Genomic DNA, 20,001 nt, shown 5'->3' with positions numbered 1-20,001 from the left:
TTTAAATTTAGTGCGGCAGCTCTGATTTTAATTTGAGTTTTTTTAAAACTAGTAGAGCCTTTAGATGTTCTTGAGCTACATGATACCAGCAGAACACAATAGCTGCACTCAAGACCTCCTTGTTACCAGCAGAAACATCAGCCGCACTCAAGACCTCTTTGTTACCAACAGAAACATTAGCTGCTCTCTAGACCTCTTTGTTACCAACAGAAACATCAGCTGCACTCTAGACCTCTTTGTTACCAGCAGAACACTTCAGCTGCTCCTTCGAGCACCTTGATACTAACAAAACATGCCAGCTGCTCTCCAGTGGACCCTGTTGCCAGCAAAACACAATGGCTGCTAAATTTAATCCCCTGATAATGGCAGCCCTTTAGAGCCCCTGATTCCAGCAGAACATATCAGTTGCTTCCAGAGCTCTCTGATATCAACATCTATTGTTTCTTGATATTGTTTTATTAGAAGTGAACTCCTTCAACTAATCTCAATTGTCTTTTGCTGCTCTCTGCTCTTGTGTGATCGTAGATCTCTGCGTAATTTGATAATTGACAGCTACATGTATATGCAAGTGATACATGTTGACCCAATTTTTTTTAATTTTTTATTGGTTATATAACTACATCTGCTATTGAGAGTTTTCTTCTCATGTCCAAAGTTGGCTACTTTCATACTAGTCACACATTTCTATAGTTATAGCTATGTACATATATTCTAGTAGAAGATTTAACTAATGAGAAGATTAGTGAAACTTGTAAGCAGGGATAGACAATTCCATGTTATTGCTGAAGCTCTAAGCACTCTGGCAGACAGTAGCGGATTGGAAGGTTTAAGATTAGCAAAACTTGCTGTAGTTATGATGCTTCTAGTTTAGAGTCATTGTGAACTTGTTAGCAGGCTGTTAATAGCAAGATGGATAGACGCTTATAATTTGATTCTGTAGTCATGTATAAATGTGCAGCCTGTAGAAGATTTCTGAAGAGTAAACCATTTGATTAAATTGCCAATATTTTACGGTAGTTCTTTGGTTTTTCTTCAACCTAATGAAGCTTTTCCCATAAAATAATCACTTTTTTGTTAGGGTGTTGCTTCTGGATTAACTTTATTGCGCCTATACCTACACAGTATCTCAACAGGTAAAAGCTGTAAAAATGTGATTATTGGTGTCAGCCTCACATAGCAAAAGAAGAGGTGTGCACACAAAGCTAGTACGTAATCATTGTTAGATTCTTTGGTATGTGCAATAAATTGGCAAACGGACCAGATTTTAGTAGCGGAACTACTTAGCTATGAGTGTAAGAGAAATCACACAAATTATACAAGATGGTTACTGATTCATCTACGAGCTAAAAGATAGGAATCAACAACTTACTTGGGCTGGATAAATTCACGGTAGATATAAGTTATAATATAACTTTAACTATAACGTTAATGGAATTTAAAAAAACATCAGAAATCCACGAAGCGATAATTTGAAGAATTGAAACTTTCAATGAAGTATTGCTTTCACTGACAACATATAGGCCGAGCTACGGACTAACATTAAATAACTCCATTGAATTTCTGATGGCTATGCGCTTTATTGTTCCCATAAATGTCCCAGAATTTCACCTTGAAAATAGACCGTGATTATGGTCTTTTGAAAACCAGCCACGGGCATTTGTAGTAGCTTGTGCCTAATCGGTTGAATATCTTATTACATAGCTAGAAGCTTGGCTCTCATCGCTTAAGCCTGGGCAATGAAGCTGAAAACTATCTACGCTGAGGAGCGATCTGTTATTACACGTGTGGGAGCTGAGCACATGGTCAGGAGAGACGACCATACGCTCGAGGCACTGATAATTACTTTGAATATACACACAAAATCTCAAGGTAAGCCTTGCGCATAAGACATACTATAACTTCAGCTACAGTAACAGAGAGTACTTGATAGTCTAAAATTTTTGTATATGTTTGGTACTCGAGTTTTGGAAGCATGTCTATTTTTATTAAAAATTGCTGAATGCTGTTTGTTTAAAAACTAAATATTGATCAAATCATAGAGCCTACTGCAGTTTAGTGTAAAGCAAACAGCATGTGACTTTTTGCAGATGTCTATGCTGCCAATTGGAATAGAAATGAGCCAGGAGGAGAGGGAGCCCCTGATCTTCCGCAGTTTTCGAGACCAGAAGGATACAACTCCCGCCACAATTCGCTCAAGGGCCTGTTGGACCATCTACCTAGCAGTCACTCTCGAGCGCCTCGCCTGGTACAGCGTAATCGTGAATCTAGCAATGTTTCTCATCAAGTCGCCTCTCTGCTGGCCAAGTTATTTTGCCATGAGCACACAACTCGCGACGACTGGCGTCATGTACATAGTAGGACTCCTTGGTGGCTGGCTCTCCGATAGCTACTTCGGCCACTACTCCATGATAGTTACTGGCTACATAATCTATTTCCTTGGTTATACCCTCTTTTTCTCCGCCACTTTCTTCATTCCTCCATCCGATTCTTGGAGCTTCGAAGGAATGGTATGCAACAAGACCGACTCGGGTATCCTTATATCGAGCCCTGACATTAGGGATCGGACGATCTCCTCCATCATCTTCTCATCCCTTATGATTATTGGGCTGGGAGCCGGTTTAGTTCGCACCAACCTAATACCATTCGGAGGAGACCAGGTAGGTGATGTATACTAATTGAAGCCAGCCAGGGCAGTTTTTAAAGGTGATACAGACCGAACAGCACCACTGTGGGTTAGTTACAGTAAATTAATATAAGTTAGACCACAGTAGCAAAATTATTCATTGATATACCTATATGTAGTTCATTAATTTTGCTTGTAGAGTCTAGCTTAAACTATGTTAATATGACAGGCAGTTATTAGTAGCGGTCAACTGTCGGTATTATCCAGTCATCAGTCATTAGCCTATTTCATTCAAGTTTCTACTAAACAAAACAAAACTCTCTGGATTGACTTTCCTTTCTGTCAAAAATGTTCTTCATGAAAAGCTGTAATGATTCGAAGAGGGGCTATCACGTCGACTCATATATTTATGAGTTAGTTTAGTCGGAGTCTCATATGGCAATGAGACTCCGACTAAACTATAGGATGAGTTTGATTAAGCGACAAAGAGGCAATTTGAGCGCTCTTCTATCTTATAGATGAGAGCAGCGATTGTCTATTGATGCTCCCAAATAAAAATTTCATTTGTTAGAATATGGAAGTCAACAGATTCTTTAATAACCCACTTGTACTTAGAATTCCACCACCTACGCTAATTAGGGGCATCAGATAACATTTGGCGCACATGATTTCAAAGAACTTCAACGCCTCGAGGAAACTTTATCTCCGCGAGGTGCTTATAGCTTTTTGTCACGTCTAAATTCACAAGTACACACGCACACATACTCGTGCACACATACTCGCAATAATTATATTTCAAATGTTAATAGCGTGACACACATCTGCGCGTAGTCATTCAAGCATTGAAAATATAAAACATTATGCAAGCAAAATGCGTAAGAGGCGCTTGCAAGCTAGATTATTAATAGCTATTCTTAATCTGCAGGGTTGATGCACACCCTTCTTGCTCGACAGTGTGGTCAGCCGGTTATTCTATGCATTCTATTTCACGCAGTTATTTTTACATGTCACAAGCTATTACTAGGTTTTAGCTTGTTTATGCGAATGAAAAAGCACTCCTTTTGTTATGAAAGTTGTGCGTTGCATGTCGGTATGTCGTAGCTTGCTTTTATCGCTTCTTTATTTTTATTCTTTTTTTCAGTTACTGAAATCGAGTCTTTATATCGTGATTATACACTGAAATGACTTTCCCTGGTCAACCTTGCAAACTCGAGAGCTTCCTTTTTCACACTACTAGCTTTTTTGGCATGTGCTAGTTGGCTCTGTACTCCAGAAGCTAGGTTTATAAATTCTATTTACATTACATGCTCGGTAGAGGATGCCAATCTGCCCCCTCCCTAAATGTGATATAAGTGAAAATTTGTCTATCCATGCCGTTCTTACAATTCTTCAGTTCTTATTGAATGTCTTCCAGTTTTATCGCAACAATTATCATTTCCAACAATTCCATGTAGATGGTTTTTTGCCATGGTCAGCGCTAGTATAGTTTAATGTCCATAACTGAGTAATGGCTAATCTGTGACTCTCTCCAGGTCACTGCAACGAGCTCTGGAGTTATACAATACACAACTGATATCTATAATTGGTATCATTGTACTGTTAGTTTCAAGTCTGTATAATGTTTAGATCAGTAAGTGTTGCGTCAGCATCCACCAATGTACAGTCATTGCATTTGATGAAAATTGTCTTTTTAAAAAAATTTTGAAAAACAAATTACCATTTCCACCGGCTGAATGATGTTAGTGTTGAGTGTTGATAAAGGCTGAGGCAATGGCTGTAACGGCAACGCCATAGGCGTGTCAACCTTGGTACACGGGTACTGCATGCGTTGCGAAACGTGGTCGTCTCTCCGCCGCCTTTCGCAATGTACGCAGTACTCATGCCTTGGTAGCAGCAAGGCATGAAATTTTTTTATATTTTGTTCTCTCATTTCTTAATATTATGATTATTATTTCTTAAATGATTGGTCTCCATAGTTCTTTCCTGCTTTGCAATGCTGCAACTACTCCTGGAGAACTTGTAGATAAATTATTTAGAACTTCTATGAACAATATTTTTTTGATGCAATCAATCTTTTAAACTGAATCAATCTAATTTTTGCTTAAGTAATGTCAGTCTATGCTTTATTTCCATCGTTATTGTAATGTATCATTAAGCTATTTTCAGATAAACCGAATCCATTTTTGTTATAATTTGAATGTACAGTCGATAAACTATTTATGAAGATTTGAAGCCATGGCTTTTAATTCGCCATCAAATACATGCCCTTATCCGCTGGCAACAAACTGTATACCCTAACTCGTTATCTTGTACCCTTGTGTACTCTAGTCAAAAGAAAACTTGGAATCCCTGTGTATAGGGACTCGGCACATAGCCGACTGGTTGGAATATAACAGACACAGATCCTGAGTGGTAAAAACATTTGATTGGATTCGTTCATGGATCATCTCCTAATCGATTGAAGTTTCAGTGTCAATCCAATTACATTTAATTGAAAATGGCGCGTGAGAGGATAACTCAAGGTTGATAGATGCGCATAGGCTACAACAAAGATATACACAGGGTACATACTGGGTACACACTCTGTTCACTCACGATTCACGCCAGGTGCACACAGAGTACACGCAAAGTACACACAGAGTACACACAAAGAATCTGAAATCACTTTCAGGCTAAACTCAATCTATTGAGTATTGAGAGTAGCGAGGTTAGATGAGGTTTGTTAGTAAGACTTGATAGCAGGTTTAGCTAAGAATAAACATCCCACATTTTTACAGACATCGTTGCAAGGGTTCATTATAGAGATCAAATTACATAATTTGACTTGTAGTGGTTTGGTTTCGTCTGGATAGTTAGGTTTCATAACACTAAGCTCTATTAGTGATAGCAAAAACACGATGATATCATAGAGTTAATTTTATTCATGAGTGTAACTAAACTCTATATTAGATAATCAGTAGAGCTCTGATATTCCATAGAGTTAATTTTATTCATGAGCGTGACTAAACTCTGTATTAGATAATCAGTAGAGCTCTGCTATTCCACATTATTTTTGTAGATATTTGAGAATGGGAGTACGGAAACACGACTATTTTTTACCCGCTACTACTGGGCTATCAACTTGGGCTGCCTCTTCGCTGTCGGTGGCGTTTCTTTCATAGATCAATATTCATTTTTCTATGGCCATGGTTTAGCCTGGATAGCTCTGATTGCCAGCTTACTTTTCTTTGTAGCAGGTAAGTTTGTCTACTGGTCACCCATACTCAATTATCCTACAGATATGTGCATGGAGGGCAGACGGAGGCCTGACGGAGGCCTGTTCATAGTATGTAGGATAATGCATGTCAAAGTAAATTGGAACACAAGTTAAAATATTTAGGAGTGATCAAATGTCTTAGAACTTCAGAGTAAGTCTATGTAAGACATCGACATAGGAGTATGTATCTGAGTACACCTATGTAGTAGTGCCTATTAGAGTATATCTATGTAGAAGTAGATCTATGTAGAAATACAGCTATGTAGATGTACAATTACGTACATCTACAGTTACGTACATCTACGTTTCTGTAGATGTACATTTACATAGATGTACATTTACGTAGAAGTACATTTACGTAGATGTACATTTACGTAGATGTACATTTACGTAGATGTACATTTACGTAGATGTACATTAACAGAAGATGTACATTTACAGAAGATGTACATTTACAGAAGATGTACATTTACAGAAGATGTACATTTACAGAAGATGTACATTTACAGAAGATGTACATTCACCTAGATGTACATTTACCTAGATGTACATATACCTAAATAGGTAAATGTACATCTATGTAGATTTAGGTGGAAGTACATCTATGTGAAAGTAGATCTACGTATGTAAAGCCTCTCAACTAGAGTCTGACAGGTTGTGCAAGCTTGCAGTCACAGTGAATACATTTTACAGACATCACAGCAACTGAAGCCTTGAGGTTGTTTTTGCACTCATTTATTTACTGAACATGAAGTAGTTCTAATTGTGGCTGTCCAGACAAGTGTTGACATCAAGTTGTGTTCTGTAACTAAGACTTAAGATATATCATATAGCTATAATCTGCTGAAATTCAGTAATGCTAATTAAACTTACCACGAGGTCTGCCTGTAAGCGCTGATCACAGGATAGAGATAACCATGACCACCTGTCACATGAGCTTGGCATGGTTGATTAATGTCTATGTTCAAAAACACACTTAGTACTAGAATGTGTTATTATTTCTACAAACCATTTTATTATTTTTAACAGCGGGTAGTCTTTCCTACATGTAAACTAGCCATAGAGAAAGGTAGTGGTTTTGCTGTACAATTTTAAAGTATCAGTTTTTATATACTCTCCTTGATCTGCTGCGCTGCACTTGAGAAAGGTGATCTGGTTTTATAACTAAATACCATTGTAACGCATCTATCTCAACTGTCAAACCAGGTAATTGTACACCGTTGCTTTGTTGCAGTGTACTTAAAAGGCTTGGGTCTAGCTTTGCGTGGCTGTTTAAGCGCAGAGAGCAATACATAAATCTATGTTGTAAGCATTTTCAGCCGTTTTCTGTGTTTATTGCATGTATTCTTCAGTTTCTAAGATTTTTAAGAACGATCAAGAAACTGATTGCTGCAATAGTAATATTGTCGGGTTATGAAGGACGCCTGAAGAATGTAAACATAGCATGGAATGCCTAGTAGAGTTAGTAATAAATGAAGGCACTGACCAACAATGACCTGTGTATACTCCTTAAGATAATACGACTGGGATACAACAAGAAAAGACAATGAGATGATTATCACAATAAATATGTCATTATAGACTGTCAAATGTCACAAACTCGTAACCTCATAACTTATTGTTGCGCTGTATTAATCTCCATCAATATCTTCTTTGTAAATGTGATTGCCATGTAGGAGAGAAAAGTTCTCTTTTGAGCGGCCATAGGTGATCTACCTGACTGACATATAGCAGCCGCAAGTGTCGTTCTCATCATTCGCGACAATGATGGATTCGATAGAAAATTTTAAATCGCAAAACTCACTTAGCTTGCGGATTTATGCCGTTCATGATGCTGTTATTTTATGGATTGGCTCAAATTTGTGCACCATACATGTCATGGAAACATAGTGATTCAGTGGCTCTATAACAATAACTTATTCTGTAATTTTAGGTACCGGAATTTACAGAAGAAGACCAGCAGGCGCTGGCAATGTTATTACAAATGTCTTCAAGATTATCCAAAATGCAAAGATGGTCAAAGAAGAAAGCCCTGGGTACCTACTTTTTGTTTGTAACTTTTTATTTGGCAGTGTGAATTAACAAACTACCAGCATAAATGCTCAGTCCGACATATTTACTGGACACTTGAAACACAGTTTTGAGGCTAAATCATTATCCTAGATGTAAACCAGGTTTCAAGTCAATTGAATGTGTGTTGGAACCTGTAGCAACTGGTACGTGTGTAGGAACCTGTAGTACATGGTACAGTTGATGTAACTTCACAGCCAGTTGGCATGAAATAAATCAAGCTACACCAAAGTAACTTACATAGGTCTTGTCAAATCGCCAAGTAGTTGCTATCAAGTTAAAGTTAGCCAGTGTTCTTAGTTGCACCCAGAATACACTTGTGGAGACTCTTAACTAATAGAGCATAAATATGCACCTGTCCCCGCCTCCTGTCCCCGCCTCCTGTCCCCGCCTCCTGTCCCCGCCTCCTGTCCCCGCCTCCTGTCCCCGCCTCCTGTCCCCGCCTCCTGTCCCCGCCTCCTGTCCCCGCCTCCTGTCCCCGCCTCCTGTCCCCCCGCCTCCTGTCCCCCCGCCTCCTTTCCCCCCGCCTCCTGTCTCCCGCCTCCTGTCCCCCCGCCTCCTGTCCCCCCGCCTCCTGCCCCCGCCTCCTGCCCCCGCCTCCTGCCCCCGCCTCTTGCCCCCGCCTCTTGCCCCCGCCTCTTGCCCCCGCCTCTTGCCCCCGCCTCTTGCCCCCGCCTTCTGTCCCCGCCTCCTGTCCCCGCCTCCTGTCCCCGCCTCCTGTCCCCGCCTCCTGTCCCCGCCTCCTGTCCCCGCCTCCTGTCCCCGCCTCCTGTCCCCGCCTCCTGTCCCCGCCTCCTGTCCCCGCCTCCTGTATCCGCCTCCTGTATCCGCCTCTTGTATCCGCCTCTTGTATCCGCCTCTTGTATCCGCCTCTTGTATCCGCCTCTTGTATCCGCCTCTTGTATCCGCCTCTTGTATCCGCCTCTTGTATCCGCCTCTTGTATCCGCCTCTTGTATCCGCCTCTTGTATCCGCCTCTTGTATCCGCCTCTTGTATCCGCCTCTTGTATCCGCCTCTTGTATCCGCCTCTTGTATCCGCCTCTTGTATCCGCCTCTTGTATCCGCCTCCTGTCTCCGCCTTCTGTCTCCGCCTCCTGTCTCCGCCTTTTGATAGCTTGCTCAGTTTTGAAGGTTTCTAACCAACAATGTTCTCTCTTTACTCTGTCATTTTGTGTCAAGTTCAGTATATCTGATTTGTAACCATGGCACAATGTCAGATCTGTTTCGACAACTCTGCCAACAAAACGCAAAAAATTTTTATTGAGTGTTTTATACGTCTGAAAGGTATAACACACTACCATCTTTAATATTTAACTTCATTACCTACATTTCTCGTATGTTTACTTCTTATGAAATGCAAGTATAGCCTACGATAGTAATTAGCTTAAAAATTGGAGACATAAAACTTGAGCTTAACAAACTAATTGTAGAGAAACCAAAAACTGTATTTTTGGTTTATCTCATCTTGACAATTGCCTAGTACTTTTACTAGCACTACTGTTGCTACTACTGTTGCTACTACTGTTGCTACTACTGTTGCTACTACTGTTGCTACTACTGATGCAACTACTGTTGCTACTAGTGGTGCCTCTACTGTTGCCACTACTACCACTACTACACCTACTACTACTACTGTTGCTACTACTGTTGCTACTACTGTTGCCACTACTCCTACTCCTACTACTACTTTTACTACCAATATTACAACTACTATTACAATTACTATTACAATTACTATTACAACTACTATTACAACTATTATTACAACTATTATTACAACTATTATTACAACTATTATTACAACTATTATTACAACTACTAATACTGTTACTACTACTACTACTACTTCCACTACAGATGCTACTACTACTACTTGCTTTTGACAATATCGAAGCAAACGAATAGTTGCTTCGATATCAAAGTTTTTCGTCATTGAAGTTACTGCAACTATTGACAATTAGTTTTTATGATTTAATCTGAAGAAATATACAGCTGTCAGTGATTGTGATCCCATTTACTGTTTACAGCTTGGTATTAGACCACTTTCTAGACTATGCTAATATGGAGTATGAAGGAGGAGAGTTTAATGTCAACCAAATTACTGATGTGAGACAACTCGGGAAGGTGTTTCTAGTATTCCTGCTGACAGTTCCCTACTGGATATGTTATAGCCAGGTACTGTGCTATGTTATAGTCAGGTACTATGGTATGTTATAGTCAGGTACTATGAAATGTTATAGTCAGGTACTATGAAATGTTATAGTCAGGTACTATGAACTGTTATAGTCAGGTACTATGAAATGTTATAGTCAGGTACTAGGATATGTTATAGTCAGGTACTATGATATGTTATAGTCAGATACTATGATATGTTATAGTCAGATACTATGGTATGTTATAGTCAGGTATTATGGTATGTTATAGTTAGGTATTATGGTATGTTACAGTCAGGTGGTATGTTATATTGAGGTATTATGGTATGCTATAGTCGGGTATCATGTTACGTTATATTCAGGTACTATGGTATGTTATAGTCAGGTACTATGATATGTTATAGTCAGGTACTATGAAATGTTAGTCAGGTACTATGAAATGTTATAGTCAGGTACTATGAAATGTTATAGTCAGGTACTAGAATATGTTATAGTCAGGTACTAGGATATGTTATAGTCAGGTACTATGAAATGTTATAGTCAGGTACTAGGATATGTTATAGTCAGGTACTATGATATGTTATAGTCAGGCACTATATGTTATAGTCAGGTACTATGATATGTTATAGTCAGGTATTATGGTATTTTATAGTCAGGTATTATGGTATTTTATAGTCAGATATTATGGTATTTTATAGTCAGATACTATGGTATTTTATAGTCAGGTACTATGATATGTTAGTCAGGTACTATGATATGTTAGTCAGGTACTATGCTATGTGATAGTCAGGTACTATGCTATGTGATAGTCGGGTACTATGCTATGTGATAGTCGGGTACTATGCTATGTGATAGTCGGGTACTATGCTATGTGATAGTCGGATACTATGCTATGTGATAGTCGGATACTATGCTATGTGATAGTCGGGTACTATGCTATGTGATAGTCGGGTACTATGCTATGTGATAGTCGGATACTATGCTATGTGATAGTCGGATACTATGCTATGTGATAGTCGGGTACTATGCTATGTGATAGTCGGGTACTATGCTATGTGATAGTCGGGTACTATGCTATGTGATAGTCGGGTACTATGCTATGTGATAGTCGGGTACTATGCTATCTGATAGTCGGGTACTATGCTATGTGATAGTCGGGTACTATGCTATGTGATAGTCGGGTACTATGCTATGTGATAGTCGGGTACTATGCTATGTGATAGTCAGCTATGTATAAATTTGTAATTTTTTGTAGTGTAAACAACTCAATTTTTAAAAACATTCTGATAGCAAGGCAAATTTCAAATATTAGAAGATGCACTCCATTTTTGTTAGAGATTTCAAAATAAATGCTTGAACAAGCTTGTAAGAAAAAAATTTCAATTATCACAGGTGTTGACACGACCAAGGAAATATTCGACGCACGAGAAATTGCATGTTGGTATCATCATCAATGTCTTGCAATGTGTTATCTTGATTTTGCCATAATTATAGAACATGTAGGCAATTATGCCCGCTTCAACAACTTTTGGCAGCAGTTGAAAATCATCCATTTTACAAATGAAAAAAATTGAGTTTCTCAAAAAGTGTTTCTTACTCCTCAATCAAAGCTATAATTTGTCACTAAAAACCTGTTTACTTAGTAGTCTATAGCCTGTGCTACTAGGTTTGGTATTGATTGTTTGGACATTGTATATAATAGTGCTTCCTTGAATTAGGACTGCATTAGTTTATTCCTGCTAAATTTCCTGTATTGTACTCATAGCTGAAGGTTGATTGTTTAGTAACGGTCATAGAGGGCCTAGTAATTCTAAAGACCTTAAATAGATGACAAAATAATAAGTATTTAGGGGGTTGTTGTAGGAAGTGTTGACGGGTATCAGCCATGCTCATTGTCATTTCAGTCAATCTCTGCCAGGAATCACTATTGATTTAGGATTTTCTTACCACTCGCATCACCAGACCTTGTCTTGTTGCAGAAAAACGAGCTCAGAGAAATGGCATTCGAAGTTTCTGTGTTAACTCGCAACTTTCTAATGTACTATTGCACACAGCTGTACAGTACACATATTTTGATTAAAAGAATTAAGGGTTCCGATTTGTTCTCTAAACACATGAGAACACGGTGGGAGTTGTCCACACTCTACTCCCGTCTTCTCTGTCTTCTTTTGTTCCTTTGTCTTCCTTAGATGAAAGTGGAGTGTGGACACTTTTTTCAGAATTTTCAACTCAAAATTTCAGTGCAATTTGTTACCATTTGGCTCCTGCTATCTTCCACTGAATCACTTCTGGCTAATCATTGTCTCATGACAGCCTCACTGCCGGATGTTGTAGATGAATGGAAGTGTGTTTCTAATGCAAGGTCTTCATCTCCGAGTCTACCCTACTGACCATATGACCTGCCACAGTGAAAACAACTCCTGTTCACATCTGAGTGACCTTGTCACCAACAACATCTGTAAGGACTACTACATGTACGCAGCTGGAAGAGACTTTCGCATTAACAAAGTTACAGTAAGTTCGAGAAATTGTTTGTGAGCCGGTGTAGCGATAACAAGTTGAAGATGTATGATGTAGAACTCTATATGTAGTTGATCGGAGGTGAGTGAGTGTAGGGTAATAAGGGAAAGAGTGTTGGATTATGAGGACACAAGTGAATCAATATGATTATCCACTTCAAGCAACTCGACTAGAAGACAGATATTAGGTTTTCAAGAACTTGAGCCTGTGGTGAACTACTGAGAAAATATGTTAAAATAAGTCAATTACGCTTTGACTAAATTTGAAAACCTTTTTACTAAACATATTAGCATATAAATTGTGTTGTGAGTTTTGTACTGGTTCAATTATTTAGCGGTCAATTTTTACAATTGGTTGACGGGTATCCTGTTTATCTTCATTAGTTGCCCAACTTCAGTAATCAGTCACACTTTTGGTACATTGCCAATATCCTGTCACCCATACATGTACGTACTTATTAGTTGTACCTGTAAATCATTGTCAAACACTTGTTGTCAATTACAACTGTTGTATCCTGTCGAACTATGGCTATAACATATCATAGTATCTGACTATAACATATCATAGTATCTGACTATAACATATCATAGTACCTGACTATAACATATCATAGTACCTGACTATAACATATCATAGTACCTGAATATAACATATCATAGTACCTGACTATAACATATCGTAGTACCTGACTATAACATTTCATAGTACCTGACTATAACATATCATAGTATAGTGCTGACTATAACATATCATAGTATAGTGCTGACTATAACATATCATAGGATAGTGCTGACTATAACAAAAAGCATAACATATACCATAAAGTTCTGTTGTTTATAAAGGATATAAATAAATGTCAACAGCTGATGAATGGTCTGTGTAACGTCAATCACAGCGTTTCTATGCTTTGAGTAGGTTCAGAGTTGTCTGCTGCCAACAAATTGACCCTCTGCCGTTTCAATAATTTGAAGTTATACAATGCATTTAAATCTTTTTTGAATTTGTGATGAATTCTTTAAAACGAAACTTGCTAAAGTAGAATTAGTTTCGGATTACGGTCACTTTCACATTTATGCTGAGTCAACTAATTGCACTAAAAGAGTAATTATTAAGCCAACCTTGCATGAAGAACCAATCATTAAGCCAACCTTGCATGAAGAACCAATCATTAAGCCAACCTTGCATGAAGAACCAATCATTAAGCCAACCTTGCATGAAGAACCAATCATTAAGCCAACCTTGCATGAAGAACCAATCATTAAGCCAACCTTGCATGAAGAACCAATCATTAAGCCAACCTTGCATGAAGAACCAATCATTAAGCCAACCTTGCATGAAGAACCAATCATTAAGCCAACCTTGCATGAAGAACTAATCATTAAGCCAACCTTGCATGAAGAACCAATCATTAAGCCAACCTTGCATGAAGAACCAATCATTAAGCCAACCTTGCATGAAGAACCAATCATTAAGCCAACCTTGCATGAAGAACCAATCATTAAGCCAACCTTGCATGAAGAACCAATCATTAAGCCAACCTTGCATGAAGAACCAATCATTAAGCCAACCTTGCATGAAGAACCAATCATTAAGCCAACCTTGCATGAAGAACTAATCATTAAGCCAACCTTGCATGAAGAACCAATCATTAAGCCAACCTTGCATGAAGAACCAATCATTAAGCCAACCTTGCATGAAGAACTAATCATTAAGCCAACCTTGCATGAAGAACCAATCATTAAGCCAACCTTGCATGAAGAACCAATCATTAAGCCAACCTTGCATGAAGAACCAATCATTAAGCCAACCTTGCATGAAGAACCAATCATTAAGCCAACCTTGCATGAAGAACCAATCATTAAGCCAACCTTGCATGAAGAACTAATCATTAAGCCAACCTTGCATGAAGAACCAATCATTAAGCCAACCTTGCATGAAGAACCAATCATTAAGCCAACCTTGCATGAAGAACCAATCATTAAGCCAACCTTGCATGAAGAACCAATCATTAAGCCAACCTTGCATGAAGAACCAATCATTAAGCCAACCTTGCATGAAGAACCAATCATTAAGCCAACCTTGCATGAAGAACCAATCATTAAGCCAACCTTGCATGAAGAACTAATCATTAAGCCAACCTTGCATGAAGAACCAATCATTAAGCCAACCTTGCATGAAGAACCAATCATTAAGCCAACCTTGCATGAAGAACTAATCATTAAGCCAACCTTGCATGAAGAACCAATCATTAAGCCAACCTTGCATGAAGAACCAATCATTAAGCCAACCTTGCATGAAGAACCAATCATTAAGCCAACCTTGCATGAAGAACCAATCATTAAGCCAACCTTGCATGAAGAACCAATCATTGGCATGTAAATGGTCATGTAAAAGCAAATAGTCAAGCAGAAACAGTAGTGAGTAGCAGTAAAGCTTTTCGTAGCAGAGACTCACGTGGTTGTTGGCTGAAGTGTGCTGACACTTTTTACCTCCACTGGGGAGAGTTTGGCCCAGTGTTATTCCTTCGACTTCATCAACAGAGAGTGTTTCAATGATGGCGCAGTACTCTCACAGCAAATGCCATTGTACTAATTTAGTGAAGTAAAATGGCATGAAATGAGTTATGATTCTACCGTTTCTATGATTTGGAGTGGAAGCAACTCCGAACCCATTCGAAACACAGTGAATGTCTTTTGCTCTAAACATACTGCTGGTTTGAGTAAAGACTTCATATGATGACTGTAAGCCAATCATTCTCTCTCTTTTTCTTTTCTATCTCCCTCTTGGTTTCCAATGTCCCACAAGCCTTCTCCTATATCACAAAGATCGGTTTTGTTACATGTCTGTAGATTTCCGTGTTTTATAGAAAAATGCGTGTTGAATAGCCTGCTTGCTTTGAATCTCTTCTACAAACTGTCTGTCTAGTGGTTACACTTTGATAACCCTGACATTTAACAATACTAGTCCTATGCAAATACCACATAGAATAAGTCATTTCATTTTATCCCTACCTCTATTCAATAAAGCTCTTATAATATGTTATATGGTTACTTATGTATTAGACTATCATATTATATAGCTTTAGCCTGCTATCAACTGTTACAGGCTAAAGCTATAGCCTTTAACTAAAGAATTGAGTGTCTTGTCAGAAAAACCATCTGATCAGGAATACTTCTGCACTACATTAGCAACGTCAAATCTTATGAATGCAACTGATGGACTTTAGTCTAACAGATGTTGTTGATAGCTCTACCATTTGCTTAATAAAAACTTTTGTGTTATGAGCTGATTAGCAAACAAAAAATCACACTATCCCATAGACCTATTAACTTACTGTATAGTTATGCACTATCAGTCAGCATCTATGCACTATCATGTCTATGCGTCTATGCACTATCCTGTCTATGCGTCTATGCACTATCCAGTCAGCATCTTCAAGTTTCATAGCAACTCAATCATTGAACTTAGTATTTTCAATTATGATACTAGATTCCTGCAGATTGTTGAGTGCTTTACTTTACACAACCAGGTGTACTAAGACTAAATATTGTTTTTAATACTAACAATATGTCTCTTGTGTACTTTCAGGTGCCTGGCTCAACACTGAGCATCTTCAATAATATATTCATATTGGTGGCAGTGCCTTTCGTACAAAAGCTCTACGGCTTCCTGGCCTACAACAATATTAAAGTCTATACCTGGCGGCGAATGCTGGCTGGTATGCTATTAGCTGTGGCAGCACTTTTAGCTGCTGGCTTTCTAGAAACAGCTCGACTCTGGGATACATGCAATTGTGGCTTCACTCTTCAGAATATAGGTATTATTATAACCGCAGCGTATTAGCCTTTGCATTAAAAATGCTAAAATGAATTTAACATTTTTGATTTTGAATGACCCGAGTATCACTAAATATTAGCAAAAGCAGATCTACTTACTAAATGTTTTTGCATACTAAAGCAGATTTCCCATGACACTGCCTTATAACAATTGTTTTTTCAGATGGCAGAGTGTATCCTGCGTCACCAACTATCAGCATATGGTGGCAAGTACCTCAGTATATTTTAGTTGGAGCAAGTGAAACATTCATGATATTAACAGGTAAGTCATCAACTAGCAGTGAAAACTAGATATGACATGGAGAGTAATAATTTTAGCTATAAAAATCAGTGATTGTTGTCTGTTTGTTGTCTGTTTGTTGTCTAACCAGTTGAAGCAAAAAAGTTTTAGGAATAAAAAATGCACATCGTACCAGATTTGAATTCACAAAGATTGTAACAACGCGTTTACACGCACGCACCACGCACACACTCGCACACACACACACCTAACCACAAGGCTAAGCTGGGTCTTACCATTCATGGCTTTTTATCTACAGTATCTTTATCGCTAATTGGTAGGCACTTTTTATTATCAATTAATAATTACCTCTTGCGTATTGTTTTGCTTTTTGAAAATTTTTAGAAACCATTTCAAAAAATCATTACTTATTTTTTTAATTTGTAATTTTTAAATTTGGCGTTTCAATTTCAAATGTCCTATTACCAGCTCCAATTTCCGGTGTTTCCTTGTTGCGATCGCTAGGAATTTTTAAATATAAAACTTTTACGCATGGACTGTTGTACTATCTCAAGTAGGAATTGCATCTACATTCTCTCTCCGTTTGGTCAGACAGAGCATCGACAAAAAACAATCCGATATATCACTTTTACATTTGTACCGGTATCGAGAGGTACCAGTACCGTCATATTCAAAAGTTGGATGGGTAGCTTCGGTTACAACCGTAACCTTTTTACACACACATTTCTATGAAATCATTGTTATTATTAGCTCAACATATTCATGATTTTTATTTTGTTTTCCAAGTTCGTAATAATCGTAACAGTGTCAAATCGTTTTTCATTGTAATCATTGTAGCAAAACAGACCATCTATCCATTACATACTAATTGTCTCACATTTAATCACCTTTACAGTTGTTATATTTTTCTTTTTATTTATCTGAGCTGCACGCAACACTTTTTTCATGATATGAAGTTTAAAAGTTAGAATGGTAAATGTTGTATGTTAAATAAAATTAATTTTTTGTCAAATGATTTTTATTACCTGGGCAACGCCGGGCATTCACCTAGTTATGTATATATATATATATTTCAGCAGTTGTCGTACATCTATCCAGTTATAGCAATACAGTTTTATTAATGAAAATATGCTTCAGAGGATTCAAACTTGGACCCTCTGGGTCTGCAGACTGGTGATCTAACCTAATACACTATGCTGCTCTTGCCATACTGTGTATTAATAGGGCATATATTCATGCAGCGTTTGCAAAAATACTATTTGCCAGCTTGTCTTTACGGGTGGCGTCGTTACGCTACGCGATCAGTGATCGACGCTATAAATGATCAGTGATCGACGCTATAAATGATCAGTGATCGACGCTATAAATGATCAGTGATCGACGCTATAAATGATCAGTGATCGACGCTATAAATGATCAGTGATCGACGCTATAAATGATCAGTGATCGACGCTATAAATGATCAGTGATCGACGCTATAAATGATCGACGCTATAAATGATCGACGCTATAAATGATCGACGCTATAAATGATCGACGCTATAAATGATCGACGCTATAAATGATCGACGCTATAAATTATCGACGCTATAAATGATCGATGCTATAAATGATCACATGCAAGATCTATATATATATATATAGATTAGTGTATGACTACTACAGACACAGACATAGAGGATTTGACAGACCTATATCATACTTGTCGTCAAGTTTCGATCATTTATTATAAAGTTGTCTGCTTCAATATCTTTGTACAGCCATACAAGTTTTAGTCATTGTTCATAGTATTTAGTCTTACACTAATGCTGGTCTACATATAACATGAGTAAAAATTCTGCTTCACTCTTTTGTAGCCATGGAGTTTGCTTACGTCGAGGCCCCAAGAAACATGCAAGGCATAGTGATGGGTGCTCTCTGGTGTGCGGCTGGCCTCGGAGACTTCATAGGCTTGAGCCTGCCCTATGTATTCTACGCCTTAGACATTTGGGCTGATTTAACAAATATCAACTGTATGAGGCTAGACATCTCTTTATACATCCTCGCACTCTTTTTAATAATGTTTTCTATTTTGTTTGCATACATTGCAAAACAACATGATTTGAGTTTATCAAAAGTCATTATAGACCGACCTGAGAGACAGCGGTCTTTAGGAGAGATTTCTAGATACCGGTCTCTCGACAGCAGCAACTCTAATCCATATGACTATCTCGATGACTCTTATGACTATTCATACTCATACAAGGATAGACCAAGAGAGATGATGTAATTTCTATTGCTAGACATATTTGAGTTTGCTTTGTAGAGTTCAATAGAAAAATCGTGTACAGAAATATTTGATTTTTCTTTATTGTACATTTCAATCTCTCGCTATAATATTTAATGCAAAACAATGCAATGACAGATGTATGTTTTCAAAAGTGGTGATTCCTAAATTGTTTTATTTTCTATTTAGACACTCTTGTTAATACTGCTCTTTTGTCTATGGTATGGCTTATAAAAACAACACTGATCATCTTTTTCTTTTGGAGTTTTTACAGTTCAAAAAAACAGGCTAGTTGCAAACTGCACCTTGTTTTAAGCACAGACTTGCACTAATCAGCGTTTACTAGGCTGACTTTGAAAACGCCTAGCTGCAAATATTAGACATCAAATACAAGTAGAAATATATCTGCCTTGCGAGCATATCATTTACTGCTTTTACAGTGATGTTATTTTGTATTCTCTACATGTTTTTCAAAAAGACTAAATGTAAGAAGTGATCAAAGGTAGCTGGTGCTTCAATTAAAGATGACAATGTAGGTATAGGCAGCTCGTATTCATTTTTTTCTAGTTGTCAAGTTTTTATCAAACTGAGATAGCATTGTTGACTAATTTCTTGGATCTTCACAACCAAAACTTGCATCTCAAACCCGGATGACAACTGCAGTATGTACACTATTGGCCACTATTTATTAGTTTTTCTCTTTGGTGAACTGTGCCAGTTGCGCAAAATGGAAATTTAGCAGGAGTTGTCTTTTCATGGTCATAGATTACATACGAAAAGTCCAGTTTGAAACACTCTAAAGTTAGTCATAAGGACGACCTACCAATCATGTTCGAATGCTTTAGATATCATCAAGTTCATTTTGTCCATAGTTTTTTGCTCGCCCATAGGTGAAACTCGTTTTACATATACATGTACATGTATGAATTCGTTTTTATTTGTTTCACGCTAAACCCCTAAGTTCAGCAGTTTGAAAAAACTTTTTTTCAAAAGGTTCACAAGCTAACATCAAATAGAACTGCGCCTACGATTGAGT

General features: G+C 38.0%; 1 protein-coding gene across 1 annotated transcript; it reads left to right on the top strand.

Moving 5' to 3' along the window:
* The first annotated feature begins 1,773 nt into the window (after positions 1-1,773).
* Positions 1,774-19,214, top strand: LOC137385522 (solute carrier family 15 member 4-like). Its single transcript, XM_068071997.1, has 9 exons — positions 1,774-1,869; positions 2,088-2,657; positions 5,682-5,859; positions 7,813-7,915; positions 9,977-10,124; positions 12,437-12,616; positions 16,211-16,439; positions 16,622-16,720; positions 18,556-19,214. The coding sequence occupies exons 2-9, from the start codon at positions 2,088-2,090 to the stop codon at positions 18,966-18,968; spliced, it is 1,920 nt and encodes a 639-aa protein (XP_067928098.1). The 5' UTR covers positions 1,774-1,869; the 3' UTR covers positions 18,969-19,214.
* Positions 19,215-20,001: the final 787 nt, after the last annotated feature.

Source organism: Watersipora subatra, chromosome 1, assembly GCF_963576615.1.
Source record: "Watersipora subatra chromosome 1, tzWatSuba1.1, whole genome shotgun sequence".
Taxonomy (NCBI): Eukaryota; Metazoa; Bryozoa; class Gymnolaemata; order Cheilostomatida; family Watersiporidae; genus Watersipora; species Watersipora subatra.
Note: the sequence above shows the minus strand (reverse complement) of the source record. Positions and strands in the feature narration are given on the sequence as shown.